The following is a 21,176-nucleotide window of genomic DNA, read 5'->3' as shown; positions in this document are numbered from 1 at the left end:
CATGATATACCTTGGGAGTAGCGTCTTCACAGTGGGAAAACCTGGCCATGGAAGAATAGTAATTGTTATCTGGGAACACACGGCGATAGGATTAAGTGATAATAGCAGGTCGGTACGGAGCACGGTTTCGGTGACGAAAACCACCTCAATTGAGCGGAATCTGATCCTTGACAATCTGTTGGAGAGAGGATATCAAGAAAATTAGTTTCTGTCCAGTTGAAATCGAAATTTCTTATTAAACTAATTTTAAAACGTAGCTTCAAACCATTGCGAAAGACGAATGATATGTACAGGACTTACTTGCCTTGCCTTGCCTTACTTGGGTCGGACAATCGGGCCGTCGTGTGGAAGGGTATTTTTGGGCGTTTAAATTAATGTCGGTTAGTGGTCACACAGTTGTCAAACATTAAGTTTCGACAGAATGTTAAAATGCGTAACAAGAAAACTCCGAACGAGTTCAGTAGAAAAGTAGAGGAACAAATTGAAAGTGGTGGAAACAGTATCGTCCATTCGAGTGGCAGTCAGTGCAGTCAGAATCCGCTACCGTATGTGTCCCGGTTTTGCGATAATCAGCATGATTTCTTGCTTTTCTTTTGCAACATTTCCGGTCGGCTCGGGAGCAAATGCGCAAGTTCGATGAAGCGTTAGCGAAGCGAAGCGTCACCTCACCTTCAGGCACATTTCCCGGTAAATTTCATCGGTGTCCCAGGGACCCCGTTCCGGGAGTGGTATGCCGCGTCGGCGCAACTCTTGGACACAATCGGTAAGATCCAGTATCGGTAGCGGATCGATCTGCGCTTTCGATACAGTGCCGACCAAATATTCAACGTAATGGGTTCTGGAAGAAGCAGATAGAAAGGAAGAAAAAAAAACGCAACGCTTAGTGAACGCCATGCTCGGGACACCCCTCACCTGGAGCAAGTATTCGCGATAGATGCCATCCACGATGCCGAAAGGGCGCGGAGGCATGCGCTTATTGGCGCGCCGTATGAGCGACTCAAGATCGTCCGGACTGAGGAGGTCCATCGGGTCAATGTCATTTGTGTTCACCAGAAAACTAAGGTACTCTATGTAGTGAGCCCTAGAAAAAGGGAATCGTCGGTGGATGGATGGGAACGGTTAATGGAGGTCTCGTCTATTGTCCACTTGTCGAGCTCCAGGTCGAAGCCATTTTTGGTTCGTTCTTATAATTGATTTGTTTGTGACAGGATAGCGTAACGTATTTGGAAAACATAACCCACATTCTCGCACCGTCGAGATTCCCTATTACCTGCATAGTCCTGCGTGGTTTTCTGGCACCTCCGCACTACAGATCATGTCCATTAGGCCAGCTGGTGTTTCTTTTTGCAGTGGAATGGGACATTTCAGAGCGGAGCTCTGTCCATTGATAAGCTCTTGCTTCATCAGCTCCGAGGGTTCAGTATCGAACGAAACATTGTTCATCTGGGAATCAGGAAACGTCGATAAGATATTTGATATTGGCCTCGTATTGGTCACTGAAATGGTTCAGACATACCAGCAGTAAGTTTTGTAGATCGCGTGGCTCCTTGTCCCGAAGGTAGAAGAGACAGTTCCGTGGGTGATGCGCATGCAGCCCCAGTTTGGCGCAATACGCCGACACGCTACACTTGGCTCCCATCATGAACGGTTTGTTACAACCGTAGCAGAACTCAAACTTGCACTGGGTACAAGTGAAGTGCATGCAACCACCACGGGCTAACGAATAGCGGAATTTGCAGTTCGGACAGCTGATTCCGTGCGTTTGCAGATGCCGCTGGACACCTTCAGCCTGCAGCTCTGGATCGTTGGCTTCCTTCCATTCGGCAAATTTGTCACAGCTAAGACCCTCGTGCTGTGTTTCCCACTGAAAAATGGACAGAAACCCGGTCATACCTTAAAGCACGGCCAACAATGTGTCCCCTGTGGCTTACCGGTTTCCGACAAGAGGCGCAGGTGATCGACCCACAGTCCGGGCAAATCAATCGTCGCTGCTTGGGTCGCGCGAAAAACCCGCTAGAGCAGTGGACGCACCACTTAAAGTGCGGATCCTGCGTCAGCGTACGGTCGCGGATCTTGCGCTGAAACAGATCGTGAACCTCTTCGTCGACTATGTTCTTCAATAGAATGTCCAGATTCGAAAAGTACTCCAGTACATCGTCCTCCGTTACGTTCGGGCCGTTCAGGTCGGGCTCCTTGCAGTACGGGCAGTTACAGTTTGTGATGGAGCGACTGGTGATCTCCTGCGTAAAGTACTCCTTGGCACACTCGAAGCAACAGGTGTGGGTGCACTTGAGCATGGACACTATTTCGTTCATCGGGAACTGTCCCAAACACAGTTCGCATTCCTTCTGCAGCAGATCCTTCGCTTCGTCGACCGTGTGACACTGCGTGGCCGCCCAGATGGCGTTATCCTTGGCGTAGCGCAGCTCGATCAGTTGAACCGCCAGTTCGGCCTGCTCAATGGTTTGTACCAGACCGTCATCGAATAACTGTTTGGCTTGCACCTGAAACGAAGGAAAGTGGACATTACTTCTTCGGACCCGTGGGGACATTAGACAAAGATGTATAAAATGCTTGGTATAACATGATCACACATGGTACGGTGTTTGTCTGATTCAGCTACCCGTTTTGGTGATTGAGGGGTGCATGTAAGGCCCCATTGGGCGCACGCAACTTACTTCGGGCGGCTCACTGTTCGGTTCGAACGGTTTCACCAGACTTTTGATAATGGTGCGCTCACTCTCGGTGATCGTCATCCGGCTCTCATCCTCATCATCCGTGGTCTGGTAGTCGTCGCTGAAGCACGTCTCGCGGTACTTCTTTTTCAGCATCTTCTCGCAGGTGTACGTGGTGTCACGCGACGGCCCCGGAACGGGTTCGGCGGTGTCCGCGCCCAGCCCGGGGGTCGATCGTGCTGAGCTGGTGTCCGTGCCCGGCGTAGATGCTTTGCTGCTGCCGGGTGGCAGGTTGGCCGCCGGTCGGTTGGTAAACACCTTGGGTTGCACCAACTTGGCCGGCTTGGGTGACACCTTGGACGTGCTCGGTTTCGGTGATTCTCTCGCCTTGCTCAGGAACTCCTTTTGCATGTTCTTGACCGTGTTCGTTTGCACCGGCCCGAAGGGGCCACCGACGGACTTCTTGCGCACAATCGTTGGCTTGCGGCCAGTGGACTCGGTCGAGGCGGAGGCAGTGGTGGACTTCTTTTTGGTGTCGGTTTTAGTTTTGGAAGCGGAGCCTTTGCTGCCTACCTTCAGGCCAGTGGGAGTCGGTGGCGTTGACGGTGAACCACCTTCCTCCGACTGTGAAGGGGTAGCGGTGGGAAGCTTTACGGTTAGTTTCGAGCTGGTCTTGGACCGGGCGCTAGGTGCAGGGTTACTAGTGGCGTTGGTAATGTTGGTGGAGGGTTGAAGTTCTACGTTTTGGTAAATGTTTATCGTACGCGGTGGAGCTGAAGGGTGAGTATTATCCGCTTGAGGACCGTGGACAACGACCTCTGACGGGTTAACTTCTATGAAACTGGATGACGGTTCCTCGGACGAGGCGCGTGATTTAGGAGAACCGTGAACACTGTCCGGAACATGGCCGTTAACAAAATGAGTTGTGATGGGTTTTGTTGGTGCGGACTCCACTGCAGCGATACTGTCATTGGAAGCAATGGGTTCTTTGATGGATGTTTTGATGCTATGACCGTTTGAATTTTGACCAAGTGGCTCCGTCTTCGGTTCCTGTGCGCCGGGAGGAATATCCTGAATAGAAATTGTAGTTTGTATGCCATCCTCTGTAGAAGTCTTTACCGCGTCGGACGTTTCTATTGTACGTTTTTCGTCAATGATTTCATTAACAACATGGTCAGGCAACGTTAACGCATGATTATCATGGTTTCTGATTTCTTCCGTCGCAGGGGTGTCCGTATTACTTGGCTGGGCAACTTGTTGTTCGTTGACGGTTTCCACTGTATTTGTGGCGCTGATCGCATTGATAAGAGTATCAACACTTGAAGATCCAATCCCTATCGCATCCTGTTTCGGAAACTTATCTTGATCATGGTTTATTGTCTCTGATTCCTTTGCTGAACCATTTTCGGCAACTTCCCCTTTTTTAACGACATTAAAATCTACGGGCACTCCTTCAGCTTCCGATGCAATAGTTTCTACTTGACCTAGAGTATGTGTATCGATCAACTCTAGGTTAGTGGATTTTTTGTTGACCGAAGCGTATAGCGGGATGTCAACACTATTATCAAGAGAAACATTCTCCAAAACGATAACATTTTCATACTCCGGAATATTAGATGAAGTAAGCTTTTCTGCGTTATTCATCGGAGCTTTGGCGCCCATTGCCAATGTTTCAACTGCACCGTTTGTGAGTAACACTATGTTATTGGAAACTTTGGGTTCGATAGTGCTTTCCAGAAAAGGTGTTGTGTCGTGAGAAAGGCCATTTTTATGTGGCAGTGTTACCAAATTGCTTGTAGTTGCTTCCGAATTCATCGAAGGTTGTTCGTTGGCTTCTATCTTCGAAAGAACACTATCATGAAACGTACCGATGGCTTGAGGTATTACCTCCGTTTGGGCCGTGTTTTCACCGTTGACTCCAACTTGCGCTATTTGATCGTTAGTGAATGTGGCTGGAGTTGTGAAAGGACCAATTTGAGTATTCGTCTGAATAGCGCTCGTGGCTTCTTGTTCAGGAATAGGAATCACCAATGGTTCGCTATCTATAGAACTTGGAGCAATTCCGTTATGTTCAACCTTGGGCTTCTCATCCGTTGCGTTGTCCCTATTCAATATCGAGTTCTCTTGTGGCGAGGTTGGAGGATGCCTGTCCACCTCCGAGGTGTCCTTTGGGTCACTTTGGTGTTCTACCACTGTCCTCTCGATCACCGACGATTGCTTGTTTTCCGTCGTTTCGGTGGACGTGGTTCTGACCGAGTCGTAGATCACGGCAGCAGCACCTTCTTGTTCCACGATGTCCACCGTGCTGTTGTCTAGCTCACTCGCGGCTTGTTCAATTTTTTGCACATTCTTCAAAAATCCACCTATCACAGCTTTGGCATTGATCAGTGTCTGTACGTCTTTCATGGTCATTTGCAGATTGTCTTCTGCCACCAGTGTCTGCTCGCTCGATTCGTCTGCAGTCGTTTTGAGAAGCTCCGGAACGAGCGTCGCTTCGCTGATCTCGCTCTGTTCCGGACTATTCCTAAGCGTCTCTACGCTCGACGCGTGTTGCAATGGTGCAACGAAGTCGAGAGGCCCCAGAGCTTCTTCCGTCAGCCGAAGCATACTTCGCATTTCTCCCACCGACTGTTCGATGACGCTGAGGGCATCGTTGAAGTCACTGTCCAGCGGCAAATCGCTCACCTCCGATGCGCTGTTTCGTTCGTTCTCCCGCACAGCGTCCACGTTTATCTTCGGCAGTTCTAGCTTTGGCTCCGGTACTAGCATTTCTTCTTCTTGCGGTGGTTCCTCGTTGCTGGGTTTACCGTTAGCCGAATCGATGATGGTCATTTCTGAGAACATCACCGAGCCATCGTCGTCGTCGTCTTCATACTCGTAGAAGTCCCCGTTCTCATCGACATCGTATTCTTCGTTCGAATCCCATTCCTCTTCTTCTTCTTCCTCTTCGCCTTCCCACTCGTCCTCGAATTCGTCCTCGTAGTACTCCCCATCATAGGCGGCATCTTCCTCGTCGAAGGTGGCAATGTCCGAGTTGATCTCGTCCTTCATCTGTTGGATAAGTCGCTTCGTGTCCAGCACCAGCTCCGAGAGATTGTTCGCCAGCTTGGAATTATGCACCAGGTCCTCGTCAACTTCATCGCTTGCCGCCACTGCAGAGGTAGCATTTTGTGGTTCATCCGTTGCCTCTACCTTTGGTTTGCTTGTCGTTGCTTCAAGTGGCATGTCTATGGTGTTCGCTGGAGGAAGGGATGTGTTTTGCGCTGCTTCTAATACTTCGGCAACATTACTCTCGGGTGCAACAGGTTCCTCCGATACCGCCAGTTGCTCCGACGCCAACTCAGGAGAAGGCACAGAAGATTCCGATGGTTGTAGTATCGTTTGTTTTGGATCCTCTTCCACAGCTGGGATCGGAGCTGGGGCCACATTGCTGTAAATCGGTTCTTCAGTTTGATCAACGTCGATCGGAACCATCGCTGAATCTACGGCAGCTTCCATCGACTGTTCAATGCGCTCTATATTTTCCACAACATGACGCAACTCTTCCACATGATCTATTGCGATCGCTGGCAGTGGTAGTGGTTTGTTGTTCTGTCCCAGTGCTTCAAAATCACTCTCCGACGAGCTCTTCACCGGACGCCGACAGAGGTAGTTGTTTTTGTTGACAGGGATACGTGATCCCCGCCGTTTCTTCATACCCTTCCTCTCGACCGTGACCTCCACTGGAGCAAGGTGCTCTGGAGTCGTTGGTGGCGGCTTATCAAACTTGGGTGATTCTTTTTCCTGAGGCGCTTCTTTCTCTCCACTAGTTTGCTCGGCCAGCTGCACGGCGGCGAATGGGACCTTCTCCCGTACCGCCGGCGATGGTTTGTTGAACAGATGCATCAGTTTCTGGTTGATAGAAACGAGATCGTAATAGTCGGTTGATTCGGCCGTCTGCCGTGCCTCGTCAGAGCTGCTATCGATCTGATAATGGCTGCGCTTGCACTGATCAAACACCGTCGTTGCCTTTTCATTGCGGATCGCTCGGTGCAGAAACTGTTGAATGTTAGCATACTCGCCATCACCCTCGTCGGACTGCGTGTGATTCTGCCGAATGGTGGCCAACGCTACATGACGCTCCGGAAAGGTTGCCAATGATTCGTGAAATTTTAGGTCGAGTGGAAACTCATGAACGTGACCATAGTCGTCGTCCGTGTAGTCTGCCTTCAGTAGCGTCTCCCGTATGTCGTCTTCTAGTGAGCGAGCCGTCACCGGTCTTAGTTCCTGTCGCACCGATTGCAGCTCCTGCCGCACCTGATGCACCAGGTTCGGCAGGATGTCCTGAATGTTTTCCTCCACAAAGTCCCGTACGTCGTCCTCGATGGAGCGGGTCGGATCGTCGTCGTGCGAGTGTTGGGAGGATGTTCTCGCATTGCGCACCGTGGGAATGGGGCTTTTGCTGATGATACGATCACTTGCCTGCGAACGGACTGACGCCACGGAGTTGGAGCGCGATCGAGGCTCGGCGAGCTGCGTCAGTAGCTGCTGTATGTTGCGCAGCACCGGTACATTGGGAGTCTCCTGGTTGCGCTCCATTTGCAGAATGAGTGCCTCGATATCCTTCAGTATCTCGGTGTTGGACGTTGTCACTGTCTGCTCTTCACATACCTCTTCCGGTTGCGCGGGCAGCTGTTCCTGCGGCGGTGGTTCAACAATCTCGGCCGGTTCCTCCGATTCCGGCTCAACAATACTCTCGGGTGCCTCGGGTGCCATTTCGACATGCTCTGGCTGTGGGTCCGAAGGCTTCGGTTCCGTTGATCCATCGCCGAGAAGCTCCCGTTCGACATGTGCACTTATGAACTGTTCAATATCGTTGCCTACGAGGGCCAGCGGTCAGTGCCCGATCATCACATGAGGGGTCACAACATACACAAAAACACACACACACATAGCAACGATTATTGGTGGGTTCGGGGAATCGGCCATCAAATCGTGGAAAGGATTCGGACGCAAACCGAAGGGAAACGGGAGGGAAAGAAAAGACAACCATTAGTACCACTTGGATCGAGTAACCCCGGGGCTAGTGCTGCGGTCGCTTCTTACTGATTCCACTACGATCCTCCTGGAGCGCTTGCTGCAGCAGCAGGTTGCTGCTGTCATTGTCGGCCCCATTCGGGGGGCCCCAGATGCGCATCAGAAACGGCTTGAGCTGCGTTTTGCTCAGCTCCAACAGGGCCAGCTCGAGGTTGCCGTGATGTGCCGTCAGGCTCGTCACGATGTCCTCGCGCGTAAAGTTTCCCTTCGCGGCGATGTCGCGGTACTTCCGTTGCCGCTGCTCGATACACTCGGTAATGGCGCGCCAGATGTTGCCCTTGTGCAGCCGCAGTGCCTCGCGCGCCTCCGTGATCGAAATGGTGCCAATGGTGTTCTCCCGCTTCTCGTGCCCGTACTTGGTGGCCAGCGTCTGCACGGTTTCGATCAGCTTGCTCCAGTTGTCTCGCAGCCACTGGACGGGATGCTTTTCACCGCAATGATTCATCGCCGCTTGCAGCTCCTCGGCGGTAAACTGGTACAGCTTTGCTTCCTGGACGTCAAGTGATGTACAATTATAGGAATAAATACACGGCCACATTGTGACTGAAAATTTACCCGCAATAGAAGTGCCATTTCGGAGAGCTCTTCTTTGGCTGGACTGTGTTCCGCCGCGATCGGTAATTCCCGCTGTTCACTCTCATCCAGCACGTCTAGTTGATCATCCATCGCTTTAGAGTGCTACAATCGAAAAGAACGAAGAACGAAGACAAGAAGTTAGCCTACAAACTCGTAATCGGCGCAGACGCAGACAACTGTCGTCACCATTGGTTTCTTTGCTGGCGCAGTAACCTGGCCACCGGCCGCATCGATGCGACGTAGGTCCGTAAACGTCCGATACTTGTTCTCGACAGGGGCCGATCGTCCCGCCGGTGTGCCACCTGTTTGGCTGGCAGCCGTTTGTATGATCTGATTAATGGCATGGTCCAGGTACGACATTGTGTCGTCCGTCTGGCGCACACCATGATGATACGATGATGATGATTGGTCGAGATGAGACGTCTGATTGAGTGCTTGACTTGGTTGGTACTGATGATGGAGAGCGGAGCTCTGCAGACCAGGCTGTGGGCTCAGCTCGTGCGGTGAAGGTGGAAGACTCTAGAAAATGTTTCAAGTCTCTAGTTTAGTGTGATTCTGGTAGCGTTGTGTGTGAGGTTTAGGCAGGACTGTTTTGTTGTAACTTCGCTGAATGAATGAGTGACTCCTGCTAGCAACACACATGCGTGGCAAATCCGACTCCAAATCTTACATGATAAAGAACTACTAGGTGGTTCTATGGCACCAAGTACCAGGTGATTGCTCCACACTCCACAGTATCTAAAGTCAGACTCGTTGCCACTGAACGTGTGAGTTGGGCTTTTGAAACATTATCGCACACGATCATCAAAACACGGTCACTGATCGTACCCGAGATTGGTTCGTGTTTTTGATGACGTCAGTGTGCAGCGTGCCGCACCAACCTAGACGCGTCGGAGTGAAATTGTGCCAACCCTTGTTGACATTGACGACGATGGCTTCCTACCACGAAGACCACTCTTCGCGGTGTTATTTTAGGGTTCGTGGTACGAAGTGAGTTGTACTGAAGCAACTCAGGAAAAGATTGGCCAATGGGAAAAGCTTGATACACTCGGTAGATGGCAGTCAGACAACGGGTGGGCCTAATTTTAACTCTCACATCAACAAAGCGTCCGTAAGCAATGACTGACTCGCCAGGATGGGAAGAGAAATCGGGGAGCGGGGCCAGCAGTTACCTGAGTGTCGCTTGAGATGCTGTGCCGACTAGCGGGGCGGGCTTCGACTTGCAGCATTTGTGGCGTGGCAAGCGAATGCGAACGCTTGTACAACGCGGACGCCAACGCTTCTTCCTGATGGGTATTTGGCGCCTGAGGCTCCGATTCGGGTGGCGTTTTTTCTGCCTTCTCGTCCCGAACCTGCTCAAACGTTGCGTAGGTCTAGTCAAACGAGGAAGCTTATCATTACCGAAGCGCGGCCTGAAGCGCCTGGTCGAAAGTTCGGCCGATGCATACCTGCGTAGACATGTCCTGCGGTGGCGGCGAAGTCCCGATGGATGTTTGTGACTTGCCACGACGATCCTCAGCCACTGCCGACGGATCATCCCGACGGACGACCTCCCTGGGTGGCGATGGACCGCACCCGGTTGAAACCTTCTGCTTGATCACCCTCTTCTCAACCTGAACGACTTCGCTGGCAAGATGGTGCCCAATTTCGACACCTTCTGCCGCCTTGCCACCGTCATCACCCGGAACCCCCGCCTCACCGGTGCCACATTCCTGCACCATCTTCACCTCAGTGTTCGATTTGGCTACGCCCTGCCAGGTCGTTTCGGTGGCCTCGTCATCCACGTTGCCGTCTAGAACGAGAGCACACAGACACGAGAAAAGACGTCACCGATTAAAACGCGACACGCTTCAGTTTAGTGATTGTGAGCGCGTTTCTCCGGCCAGGAGAAACCACCTCAATGACATTTATTGGCCTATTTCATTTGTAAATGCACACCACAGTTACAATACGGTTCCATTGTTATTCACGAGTACACTTCAATCAACAAAACGGAAACGAAAGGGCGGTCACAAAAATCAAACGCTAAACTACTACAGCTATCGTACAGGACCGGAAGGGGGCTTTACAACCTACTCGAGAGGTCGCGACTTGGTTACTTGGTTACTTGTGGGGGTGCCTGGTAAGGTAATCTTGGGGACGATTTGAACTATTCGCGGGGCTGGGTACGTTCCGTGCGTGCGTGCGAGTGCGTGCATGGGGTTGTGAACGGCGAACGGCGGATTATTTCGCTTTAGTGCCGGGCCAAAAGGATATTTTACGGATCCTACCTTTCTTCTTCACATCGCCGGTGAGCTGCTTACCGGGGGACTTCTGAGGCGGCATAATCTGTAGCTTGCCCTCCGTGATCTGGGGCGTCTCCTGCACGACGTCCGGCGGTGGCGAACGGGGCTGGTCACCATCGGTAGGCTCCAACCGGGCCGCAACCAGCGAGATGGAGGCGGTCTTACAGCAGATGGCGCAGATTTTTACGCCGGCCTCGTTGACGTACGTGCAGAACTCACATTCCCACTCACAATCGGGCGCAACGGGCGCGGCTGGCGGCGGCGAGTCCTCCAGCACCGAGCGGCTCAGCTCATGCAGATCCGCCTTGCTGCTCTCATTGATGATGTTCTTGATCTCGACCGTCTTCAGGTGTCGCTGCTCGTCCGAGTCGCCCGCCGACTTCGATGGCGAAATGTTCCGGAACTCGAGCGTCCCGTTAACGACCTGCGGGTGCCGGGCGGATTCTTTGCGTTCCGGCTTCGGCCCCTCGTCCGACTCGTTGGCGATGAACTCGGTGCTGGAGTGCTTCCGCTGACGCTGCTCCTTCGTAGCGAACCGCCGTTTCTGCTCGGCGTCCGTGTCGGGAGTGTGCGAATCGGAGGGGACCTTCTTCGGCACGGGACTTCCCATCTTGCTGACCATCTTCGTTTCACTCTTTCGGCGTTGCTTCTCGTGCCCTTCAGACTCCGAGCTTGGAGGCTTCGCCTTGCTTGGGGCCACCACGGAGGCCACCTGGCCTTTAGGCTTCTGACCTCGGCGCTGCACCTGATCCGGTTCGGAATCATTCGTCAGCGAGTCGGATGTCACGCGCCGAGCTGCGGATAAGTTGTTCTGTGCTGCCCGCAGCTTAGCCTGGCGTGTTCTCTCAAAGTCCACGTCGGAGTCGTTTGTCAGGGAATCGGAGGTGAGCTTCCGCGGAGAGCTTACGCTTTCGTTGCCCGACCGTGAACGATTCGATGGCGCCCGCCTGGGGTCCACCGGTTCGAGGTCGGACTCGTTGGTGAACGAATCGGACGGTGGTTTCGGGCGCGGAGACGACACGGACAGCTTGTCGAGCCGTTCGCGCATTCCCTCGTCCCGTTCGTACCGTAGGCCCGGCTTCCGGGACACCGGGTAATCGATCAGTGACCGTGCCGATGAACCACCGACCCGGCGGGAGAAACGGGAGTGCTTCACGCTCGAAGCCCGCACAAACTCGGGCCTCTGCTCGGGCTCCTCGAACTCGATGCTGCTGGTCGAGTTGAGCCGTTCCCGGCGGCGCCGATCGCGACCTCGTGTCCGGTGGAACTCGTCGTCCGAATCCTCGTCGTCCGTCAGATCGCCCACGAAGCTGTTACGGTTTACGTTGCGCATCGACATCGTGGACTTGCGCGACTTGCTGCTCAGCGCTGGAGATCCGGCCCGGGAGCGTGAGTTTGCCCGAGACCTCGGTGGAGGCATCACGACACCTGTGGGACGGCAAGACAATCCAAACGAAACGTTAGGAGCACGTGAAACCTAGATTACCCTAGACAAGGGTCCATCCTACCTGGCATCATGGGCATCATTCCCATCGGATAGGGATACATTCCGCCCCAGTTGTTGACGTAGCCCGGGGGGTAGCCCAACGGATCCGGTGGATAGCCTCCATGCTGGGGCGGCAGATTCAGGCTCATGTTCGAGCCGTTCTGTGACCCACGGGCCATCCAAGCGTTCATTTGGTTCCACTGCATGGGATTGAAATGTGCCATTGACTGTGCCTGGAAACGGATACAGTTTGTCAATTGAATCCATTCTTATTTTTATCCGTACTTCAGTTCTGATCGTGTATCGTCCCGTTTAGACAATTTGTATTGAATTCTATAGATTCTTCCGACCTCCAACTTGCTTAGAATAATGACCTATGATTGACCGCGCTACTATAGGTTTTAATTAGACGTAAGCCAAATCATCATAATGGGGTCTACTTCGTATTCTTCTGTCCGAACTACTGCTACCCGCCCTAATGCTCATGTCTGCGTTTGGTGTTTCATAACCGACCAGTATGCGCTATTTTTAGGACCAAGGGGGCTCACCTGGTGCAGCGGACTGAAACCCCACATGTTCGGTTGCGGCTGCTGTTGCTGTTGATGCAGATTGAACACCGAGGTGCTGCGGGGCCCCGGCATTAGGGGCGCGTCGCCAAACTCCGAGTGCTGCGTAGGAGAGACAGACGGGGTATTATTACCCGAATCGCCGAAAGCCGGCACGGTAAGCAGATTGATGCCGGAGGCGACACTGCCAGATCGCATTCTGGGTGCCGGCGGTGGAACGTTCAACCAAGACGGCAACTGTTGCTGCTGATGCTGTGTCTGTGGTAACGCTTGCTGCGATCCGTGTAGGTACGGTTGCCTCAGGTGGTGCTGCTGTTGGTACGGCTGATGCTGAAAAGTGGCGGATGATGGCTTGCTGCGGAAGCTGTTTGACGATTCGGTAGCGGATGACTGTGGGATGGAAACGATGACGATAAAAGCGCACATGAGTTAGGGCATTAACCACCACACAGGAAACGGCGTGTAGGTGGTGGTGTCGATTGACGCAAGTGTTTCTAAACACTTGTCCGAAGCGTGACTCCAATTGATTTGGGACAATTCACAAATGTGACACAAAAAGCAAACAGCGGAATTAAAAAAATAGATGGTAATCCTGCACCAAGCTACCTGTAGATCGGTGTTGGACGTTAGGCTTGCGCGACGACTACGGTCGCCGTCCGATTTCATCGTTTCCTGGTGCTGACGGTAGCGCTGCTGCAGCAACGTCATCCGGTCCAGCGTGGCGGCCGTGTTGTTTTGAATCTTTTCCATTGTGGTCGACATCGATCGCGTCGACGGCGATCGCTTCGATGAACTGTCGATCGATGAGTTGGAAGCTGCAAAGTAGGTACCTACAGAAGAGGTTCTGTTCATAGGCTGTGCGAACTAGGGACTTACAATGAATTTTGTTCTCCGGCGGATCGGGCAACGGCCGGTTGGATGGATGGATGAAACGTTTCAGGGAGTTCATCTTCTCGCGCAAGGACAGAGCTGGGCTGGGCGGTGGCGGAGGAGGCTTCTGCTGCTGTGACGGTTGCTCCATCGATCCTCCCGATCCTTGAGGGACGGTTGTGGGGATTGTCTGAGGGTGAGGGCACGTCCAAAGCAATGTTTTATTTATTGTAACGTAAGTATTTTTTTCAGAACGACGATGACAATGGAATATAGTATTCAACTACTTGAACAGTCATTCCCAGATTTTATTGTACCCAAAATTTAGACAACTTTTTTGGCGTTTTTATTGTCAACAGAATGGCAGAGAATGTCAAGAACTGGCTCTTGCATTTTTGGGTGGCAAATTACTTGGAAAAATTTCCATTTTTAGCTGGGCGGTTGTTAATGATGAAGCAGCCGAACGCACAGAGGGCACAAGCAACTTAACTAAAATAAAAAAGAACACACATGCACGGTACGTAAAGCAAATGGAGTCACTGTATTTCGTTCAATTCTGTATCGTAAACATTTGACATTTAGTTGTAATCACGCACGCATGGAAGCTGTCAGCTATCGAACAAGGTTATGGACAAAATGTAACGCTCGGCGATCGCTATTCGCTCATTTCATGGATAGGTTAGGGCAAAGCTCTGGAAAGGCATTCGCAAGGACACTCCGATGGAGGGTGGGTTATTGAAGGAACGCAGCGCTGTCCCTTCTATAGCTTTGGTTTAATTGTTCGATCCGATCGGTACTAGACTTTTGGTCTCAAAGCCGCTGCGGTTTGTGCTATGTTTCGTACGTTTCCCTGTGATCCAGTGGTAAGACTTTGTGGTTCATGGTTTCAGCGCCTCAAGTGAGCGCCCTCAAGAAAGAGTGCAGCAGCGTACCTGATCCTGCTTGCGGCCCACCAGGGGACTGGGAAAATGGAAGCTTCCGGGCCGCGTCTTCCTCCTCGGCGGCGGCAGCGGACCACTCGATCCGGCCTCACCTTTTGGGGGCAGCGGAGGTTTAACCATGCTGGGCGCCGGCGGCTCAACGGGCTGCGGATAAACGGAAGAGCAAGAACAACATTGACCGGAAGTTGCACTTGGGACAAGGATCGAGCGATCGAGTGGCACGAATGAATTTTGCGATGAACTTCTGAACATCAGGAGACTTATGAATTCTACATAGGGAACGGAAATTCTAATGGACTTTTAATCTTCTAGTGGACAAGTAACGCTGATCGGACTACTACCTAGCCGAAAAGATGGAAACCACTGGAGTCAAGAGATGATTAAGGGACGGTGTTTATGCGATAACTCCAACTACAAATGGCTTAACCGAAGTACCACAACCGGTGTGCGCCGGAGAGATAGGAGAAGCGAGGATCGCCGCTAGTTGTGTGGAGTGGTTCACATAGAGCTACGGAAGATCATGCGCCTAATAGGAAGATCATGGGGAAACGAACTACATCTGTCCAATGACGCACTCTCCCAGTCCCACTCGCTTACCTTTCTGACGTGAGTTTGACGTTTCGGATGACGGTGGTAGCGATCGTCGCAGGAAGCGCAGAATAGGTTCTGATCGCACTGCTCACAGCGCACGACGGGCGTGACCGATCCGCACAGATCACACTTCATCACGGTGAGCCGTTTAATGTCTGCCGTGGTCCATGATAAAAATATGTCAAGTGAGAAAACTCTTGGCCTTCAAATCCGTAGTGGCAGTGGGTGCGGTACCTTGTGACTTCAGTGGAACTGGAGGGGGCGCATTGGAATACTGCTGATTCACGACGTCGATGACTTCATACTCTGGATCGGTATTTATTGGTGGCGGTGGAGGCGGAGGTCCCACCCGGTCACTGCTTCCGGTCTGTGGGGATGTATTGGTAAATTTATAGTTTTTTGTGCTGGAACGTTTCCTGTTTCTGGTGCTTACCACCCACGAAGGCATATTGCGACCACCGCGAAATCTGTTCGTCTGACTGGTCGCCATACCGGCTTGGTTTATAGTAGTTGGGCGTGAGTTCTGTTTTGAAGAAAGCCATTAAGGTACGATGTGTGTTAAATGTTGTACTAAAATAAGGCACACTTGTGTAATGCAGTGTCTTCCACATCTTCAAAGTATAAATATAGTCTTAGAAGTTACTTTTACAAGACATGACCAAAAAGTATGTCGAATGATGCAATTTGCTTTACACAAACTAATCCTATAAATGAGGCCCAAAAAAGCTCTAATTTCTAATTTCAAGAGACACTTAAAACCATATGCTTATCAGACCTCGATTACGATAGATGCGAGAAACATTAAACAAATGCCGGTGCTTGCGGCGTCTAGCAGTGTGTAAGATTTATTTTTAAACTCTATTTACACTGATGATGCTGATCGGAACCGTACACTACGCACGATGTTGCGGTGGTAAGGACTGTAACGAGCGTATCAAGAAAGTGGCTCTCGCTACTGCTCATTTTGCTTGAGCCGTTGAAATTCGAGTAAAAAGATTGTGTTTATTTTAGTTCACTGCTTTCAATGTCGGTCGCTACAAATAGTCGAGCCCATCGAACGCCGATACACATTGAATGGAGGCGCATGGTGCCTGTTTGCTGTTGATCTTTTTTAAGGATTTCGAGCCTAACTTCTACGTTCATTACGTTGGTATACGTACACTGTTCAAAAGATTTTAAAGAACTATTTTCGTATAAAAATGTTTCGCTTGACATTTACATGGAAAACGATTAAAATGCACTGCATGTTGATTTACACATACCGTGATCTTAGTCCACTTCTTTAATTCAAAATACTTGTCTAAACATCAATGTAATAAAAACTTGTCTAGACTATTCGACTTGTATAGATAATGTTTCGAATGTCTTGTCTAAACACTTGTTTCAGCTGTTACCATAGATTCCCGACACGCTCTCTGGAGTTTCTCAAACCAACAAGTTGCCGGTAGGCTGCAACCATGTGGCAGCACTCTTCAAGTCGGTGTTATTCTAAACGGCAACCCAAAATATACAGTTGATTTGTAACTTCGGTTGAAGGGACACACATGTGTTTGACAGGCCCGAGCTCTCATGCGCGGTGCCTGTTTGCTCCATTTCTTCTCCTGTTCAAGCGTAACAGCACAAACAACCTGAGCCCGGATGGAATCGAATTCAAAGATTCCAAAAATAACGTTCCATTTGTCCCACTGCTGGAACCGCGAATGCCTTCCTCGTGACGATCTAAGGCATTATCTAAGCCAATCGACACTGCGAGTCAACGCCGTGGACGTCAGCGTGAGTCTCGTGCTGGCAGCAAAGGAAACACGCATGCCAAGAACTAGAAAGTGAATTTATTTAAAGCACACTGTGCTGGTCGTCACTCACTGGCAGGCAACGATCGGAAAACCTTGCACTCTACACAAGTTCACAAAGCCGCGCCGACCCAATTGACACCGGAAACCCTGGGTTTTTAGGGATAATGAAATCAATTAGATTCATTTTTTTAAATTTGTGATTTGATGTCTATTTTACTTGGTTTGGTGACGAACGCATTTGTGGAATGTTTGGCTATTTAAAACATTAAAATATATTCCATGTTTTAGCAAGTTTGTAGTCTTTACAATTTCTTTCTACATATTTCTTAACACTTCACAGAAATAGCATATTCTTTTAAAATCGTCTTACTGTACTCCAATTCAAATCCGCTTTGGAGAATTTGTTAAGGAACAAAGTTGCAGTTCGATCATGATGAAAACACTAATCAATTTAGTAATAACTCCGAAGTTACTTAAAGATCGAGAAAGACATTCATTAGGACAATCGTTTTCCGCATTCCAATTGTACATGAAAATGGCCGCTAATGTGTCTGCAACGATGGCGTCGACCGTGGCGTATCTGTCAACGGTCACCGCTAAGCTCTCCAGTCACCATCGTCTGCGCAGTGTTAAGTAATCCGCCTTAGGAATGTCACAGTTTGTCTATCATGTTTCTTCTCCTGTCGCACCCTGAAGTTCCCGGTCGCGCGGTCTCGTTTCTTCGATCAGTTTGGTCATAATGAACTCGTTAAGATGGATTTAATTGCCATAAGGCGACGAACAGTCGCCTCAGGATGATTTGCGTTTCCTGTCTTTTCGCCACACACAACCACACGGAGTGTGACACGGGACCCACTAAAACCGGTACCGGTATTCTATTTTTAATATAATCTTGGTGCATACGCACACGACACAGCCGCGCACAGACACAGAAAACCGCGGAGAGTGGACAGTGGAGACACCGCACAACTCCGGCGACACTTACACTCATTTCAATTGCATAGCCGTGCCCCGCACGAACGTTGCCCGGGGAGCACTATATTAATAAAATGACTAATTTTCGGGCCACTTTTCAATTGTGCAGATCGTCACGATCGACAATGGATTTGTGTACTGCCAATCGATCGAGGATTCACGATTCCTTTTCGTCCTTTTTCGCTTCACTCGCGTTGATGCAACTCGTTTTAAGCACTACTACGAGGCTCTTCCGAAGGATCTAGATTTCTTTGCCGAACACGAAAAGGATCCGTGATGATCTCGGACACCTCCTTGACTCGGTCACCGCCGGTGGTGGTCGTTTCGCTCACAATCACTGCACTGGAAGTGGGATTCCTCACGTTCCGGTTCCTGTAACCTTAAACCTTGGGGGCCCCCAATCCACAGCCACTTGCAGGATGGCAGGGAAAACCTTTTTATATAACTCCACCGCCGGACCAAACCCTGCTAGGGTCGCTACCGAGACGTATGATCGCACCGACGTCCAACACTTAACTGAGCGAGTGGACGGGCTGAGCTAAGCCGAGGCTGAGTCAAGCCGTTGAAGATCTGAGTGAAAGTACGATGGTTTCTCGGTTTCTCTTTCGATTGTGTACATTCGGCAAGACCGGCCAAGAGACTGTCCACGATGGTCGTGAAAATGAAACTCGATATTTGAACGCTGTTTTATTAATATTCAACTTATTATAATTATTATTAAGGATGTATCGAGGCCCGCTAAATCCATTAATACATCCATTATTCCAAATTTAAATCCATTAATTGATAACCCACAGTTTGAATAGCGGCTAAAATCGACCGCTTTCTGGTCATTTCGACAACCATCGACCAATGTTCTAATCCCAAGCCAGGAGCGATTGTGCGCAGAACGGTACCGCTTGGGCCATAGGCGGTGCTATTTGAAACTAAATTTAGCCGAACTTTAGCCGCTAACGGTCTACGGGTTTCGGTCGTGGTCGTCTCATGTTTTGCTCACCCGACCGAGTTGCTGTTGCACATTTCGACACCGGCGGACGGTTTGGAATCGAAACAGTGGTAGGGCGAGGGCAGATGGCTGGTAAGTGACAGACGATTAATGTTGTCCCGCTGCAGCGCCCGATGGAGACGCCTGGTGGCGTGTCGTCGCACGGCGTTCCACGATTGGGTGCAAATTGCGTCGTGACATTAAAGCGCCAGCCATTTCCATGCTTAATTCCTGGTCCGGTAGTAAAGGGTGTCAGAATATATTAATATAAGATTCTAAATACCATTGAAAACATGTAAAAATGTTTATAGCATTGGGTTTGGCTAGTCGTTCAACATTTACAGTAAAAAAAATTCCATTTTCTGATTATGCAATAGTATACGTAAATATCTTCTAAATATATGCTAATTTTACCTCAAAAGTAATTAATGCTTCAGAGGTCTGTTTGTTGGCGTCTGTCATCGACTCTAGGACCGAGCCAACGAACGCTTCCGTCACACTTTGCCCTAGGACCATTGACAGACAAACCTTGTGCTTTATATCTTTCTCTAACCTTTACCCCTTTTCCGAACCGTCCCATTCGGCGTTTATGTCTGTGTGTTGGCGCGCCAAATAACATTTGTTTCCGTACGAACGTAACACGCGGTCCTCTCTCGCGGCCTGAAGCATCAATGCGGCGTTTGTTTTTATGGCCTCGTTCGGTGTCCCCAGGACCAATACAGTCGTCCCGAATGAAACGCCCACGCACACACTATCACACGTTCGCCAGCACCACCACATTCGTATCGTTTGAAAGAACGTCGAACCCTCGCAACACCCTTCGCCGGATACCTTTTTGATTGACGGATGAAAACAAACGCGCGAAGACCATCAACCAGACCGAGTGGGCGTCGTGTTTCCGTCGTGGCGTCGTCGGAAGAAGCTTCCGACACGAGCGCGAAAACCGGCAACATTCGCCACCGTTTGACACTTGGCCTGATTTTTCCGAACCACGGTGGGACGAGTTGTTGTCTGTCGTTTATTGTTCATGTCATTAATTAGAAAATAGAATGGCGAACGAGTGTGAAAGTGTCACCGAAAGTACAAGAGTGGTAAAAAAACGTAAAAAAGGAAATTCAACCGCACTTTCAAGTCGGTTTGAAACACCCTGTGACTTTCGTAGCTAAACCAACACATTCACCGGTGGGTGTGTGTATGTAGCACGAAGTTTGACGTTTCATAGAACTCATGCCGTGATGGAAACAACCGTATTTTACAACCCTAGTAGTTAGTAGTAGCAGCAAGATGCCCTTAGTGCTGTTAGGATCGGCCATAGAATATTAAAGTCAGTTCCGTTTTATTTAATTTTAATTTTAGATTAGTAGTAACCGGTATTTGCCGTCAGGCTCGCCACGGAATCTTAACATTAAAATATTTACAATAAGGAAGCTTACGTGTAACAAAGGCGAGCTTACGAGTAACAGAGTGAAGGTATAGAAGGATGAAAGATGCAAAAAAACTACCACAGAAAGTGGGGAAATCCCGCGACTCAGTTCAAACGGACGGAGAGGAGTTTTATGATATTAATTTGGCAGATTACCAATATTTACCAAAAATATTTCTGCACTTCTATTCTTTAAGTTGTTAAAGGATATCCTCTTTTTCATACTTCATTAGTGGGTAGGTTTTTTACTTTAAAGAACGGAACTCTTCCCGCCACCCGAATACGGTACCATTACTACGTGGTTGTGTGTGCGTGTGTATAAGTGTCTGTTGGTATGTGGCCCTCACTCTACGTTTTCTCTGCAAATTTCGACGAACTTCGTTCCGGCTCGTGGTTGGGTCCGCCGCAGTGGATCAGTTGTTTCGTAGCTTTTCCGTAGGGTAGATGTCTGGTGGCCGAACTGCGGGAGTTTGTGCTAATTTTCTCACCGACCTTCGTTTGCGCGTTCCCTCGCTATCTCTCTCTTTCTCTGTCTCCCACGATCGCAATTTTTTTTTCGGTTTCAATGTAAAAAATATCGGTCAACATCGCACGCACGCACGCCGTGCCGTGGCGTTGCGTCGTGACGCGTGTTTTGGTGTTAAGTAATTACGCGTAACTATCGCTCGATGTGCAGCTTCGTCCGTAGGCCCCCGCCAATGGACGGTCGCTCGGTGTGGGTCGGAGCTGTTGCTTTGGTTCCAAAGTCGATGTGAAAACATTACACTGTGCCTAGTACGCCTTTCAACTGGTGATACCCTGCCCGAGGCCTCGCCCTCGAATGTGCCAGCGAGCGATGTGTGACATAATGCGGTTCCGATCGGTTTCCTCGGGTTTCTGGCGTGCGGGCCATTTTCCCCTGTGCCGCAGCGGCCCTCGTGGCCTTTAACCACAT

At 50.2% G+C, this 21,176-nt stretch overlaps 1 protein-coding gene across 1 annotated transcript; it reads right to left on the bottom strand.

The window, feature by feature from the left end:
- Positions 1 to 880: 880 nt before the first annotated feature.
- On the bottom strand, positions 881 to 18,101 carry LOC128271359 (E3 ubiquitin-protein ligase lubel). The gene is given in 22 exon segments (XM_053008844.1): positions 881 to 909; positions 912 to 1,081; positions 1,271 to 1,443; positions 1,517 to 1,864; positions 1,932 to 2,504; positions 2,679 to 7,534; positions 7,761 to 8,241; positions 8,307 to 8,429; positions 8,505 to 8,846; positions 9,500 to 9,700; positions 9,776 to 9,991; positions 10,076 to 10,119; positions 10,598 to 12,040; positions 12,121 to 12,331; positions 12,647 to 13,054; positions 13,271 to 13,479; positions 13,541 to 13,724; positions 14,467 to 14,619; positions 15,073 to 15,221; positions 15,301 to 15,433; positions 15,500 to 15,589; positions 17,845 to 18,101. Coding segments are annotated over 22 exon segments (10,542 nt in total). The 5' UTR covers positions 17,851 to 18,101.
- Positions 18,102 to 21,176: the final 3,075 nt, after the last annotated feature.

The sequence above is a fragment of the Anopheles cruzii genome, chromosome 3 (genome assembly GCF_943734635.1).
Source record: "Anopheles cruzii chromosome 3, idAnoCruzAS_RS32_06, whole genome shotgun sequence".
Taxonomy (NCBI): domain Eukaryota; kingdom Metazoa; phylum Arthropoda; class Insecta; order Diptera; family Culicidae; genus Anopheles; species Anopheles cruzii.
Note: the sequence above shows the minus strand (reverse complement) of the source record. Positions and strands in the feature narration are given on the sequence as shown.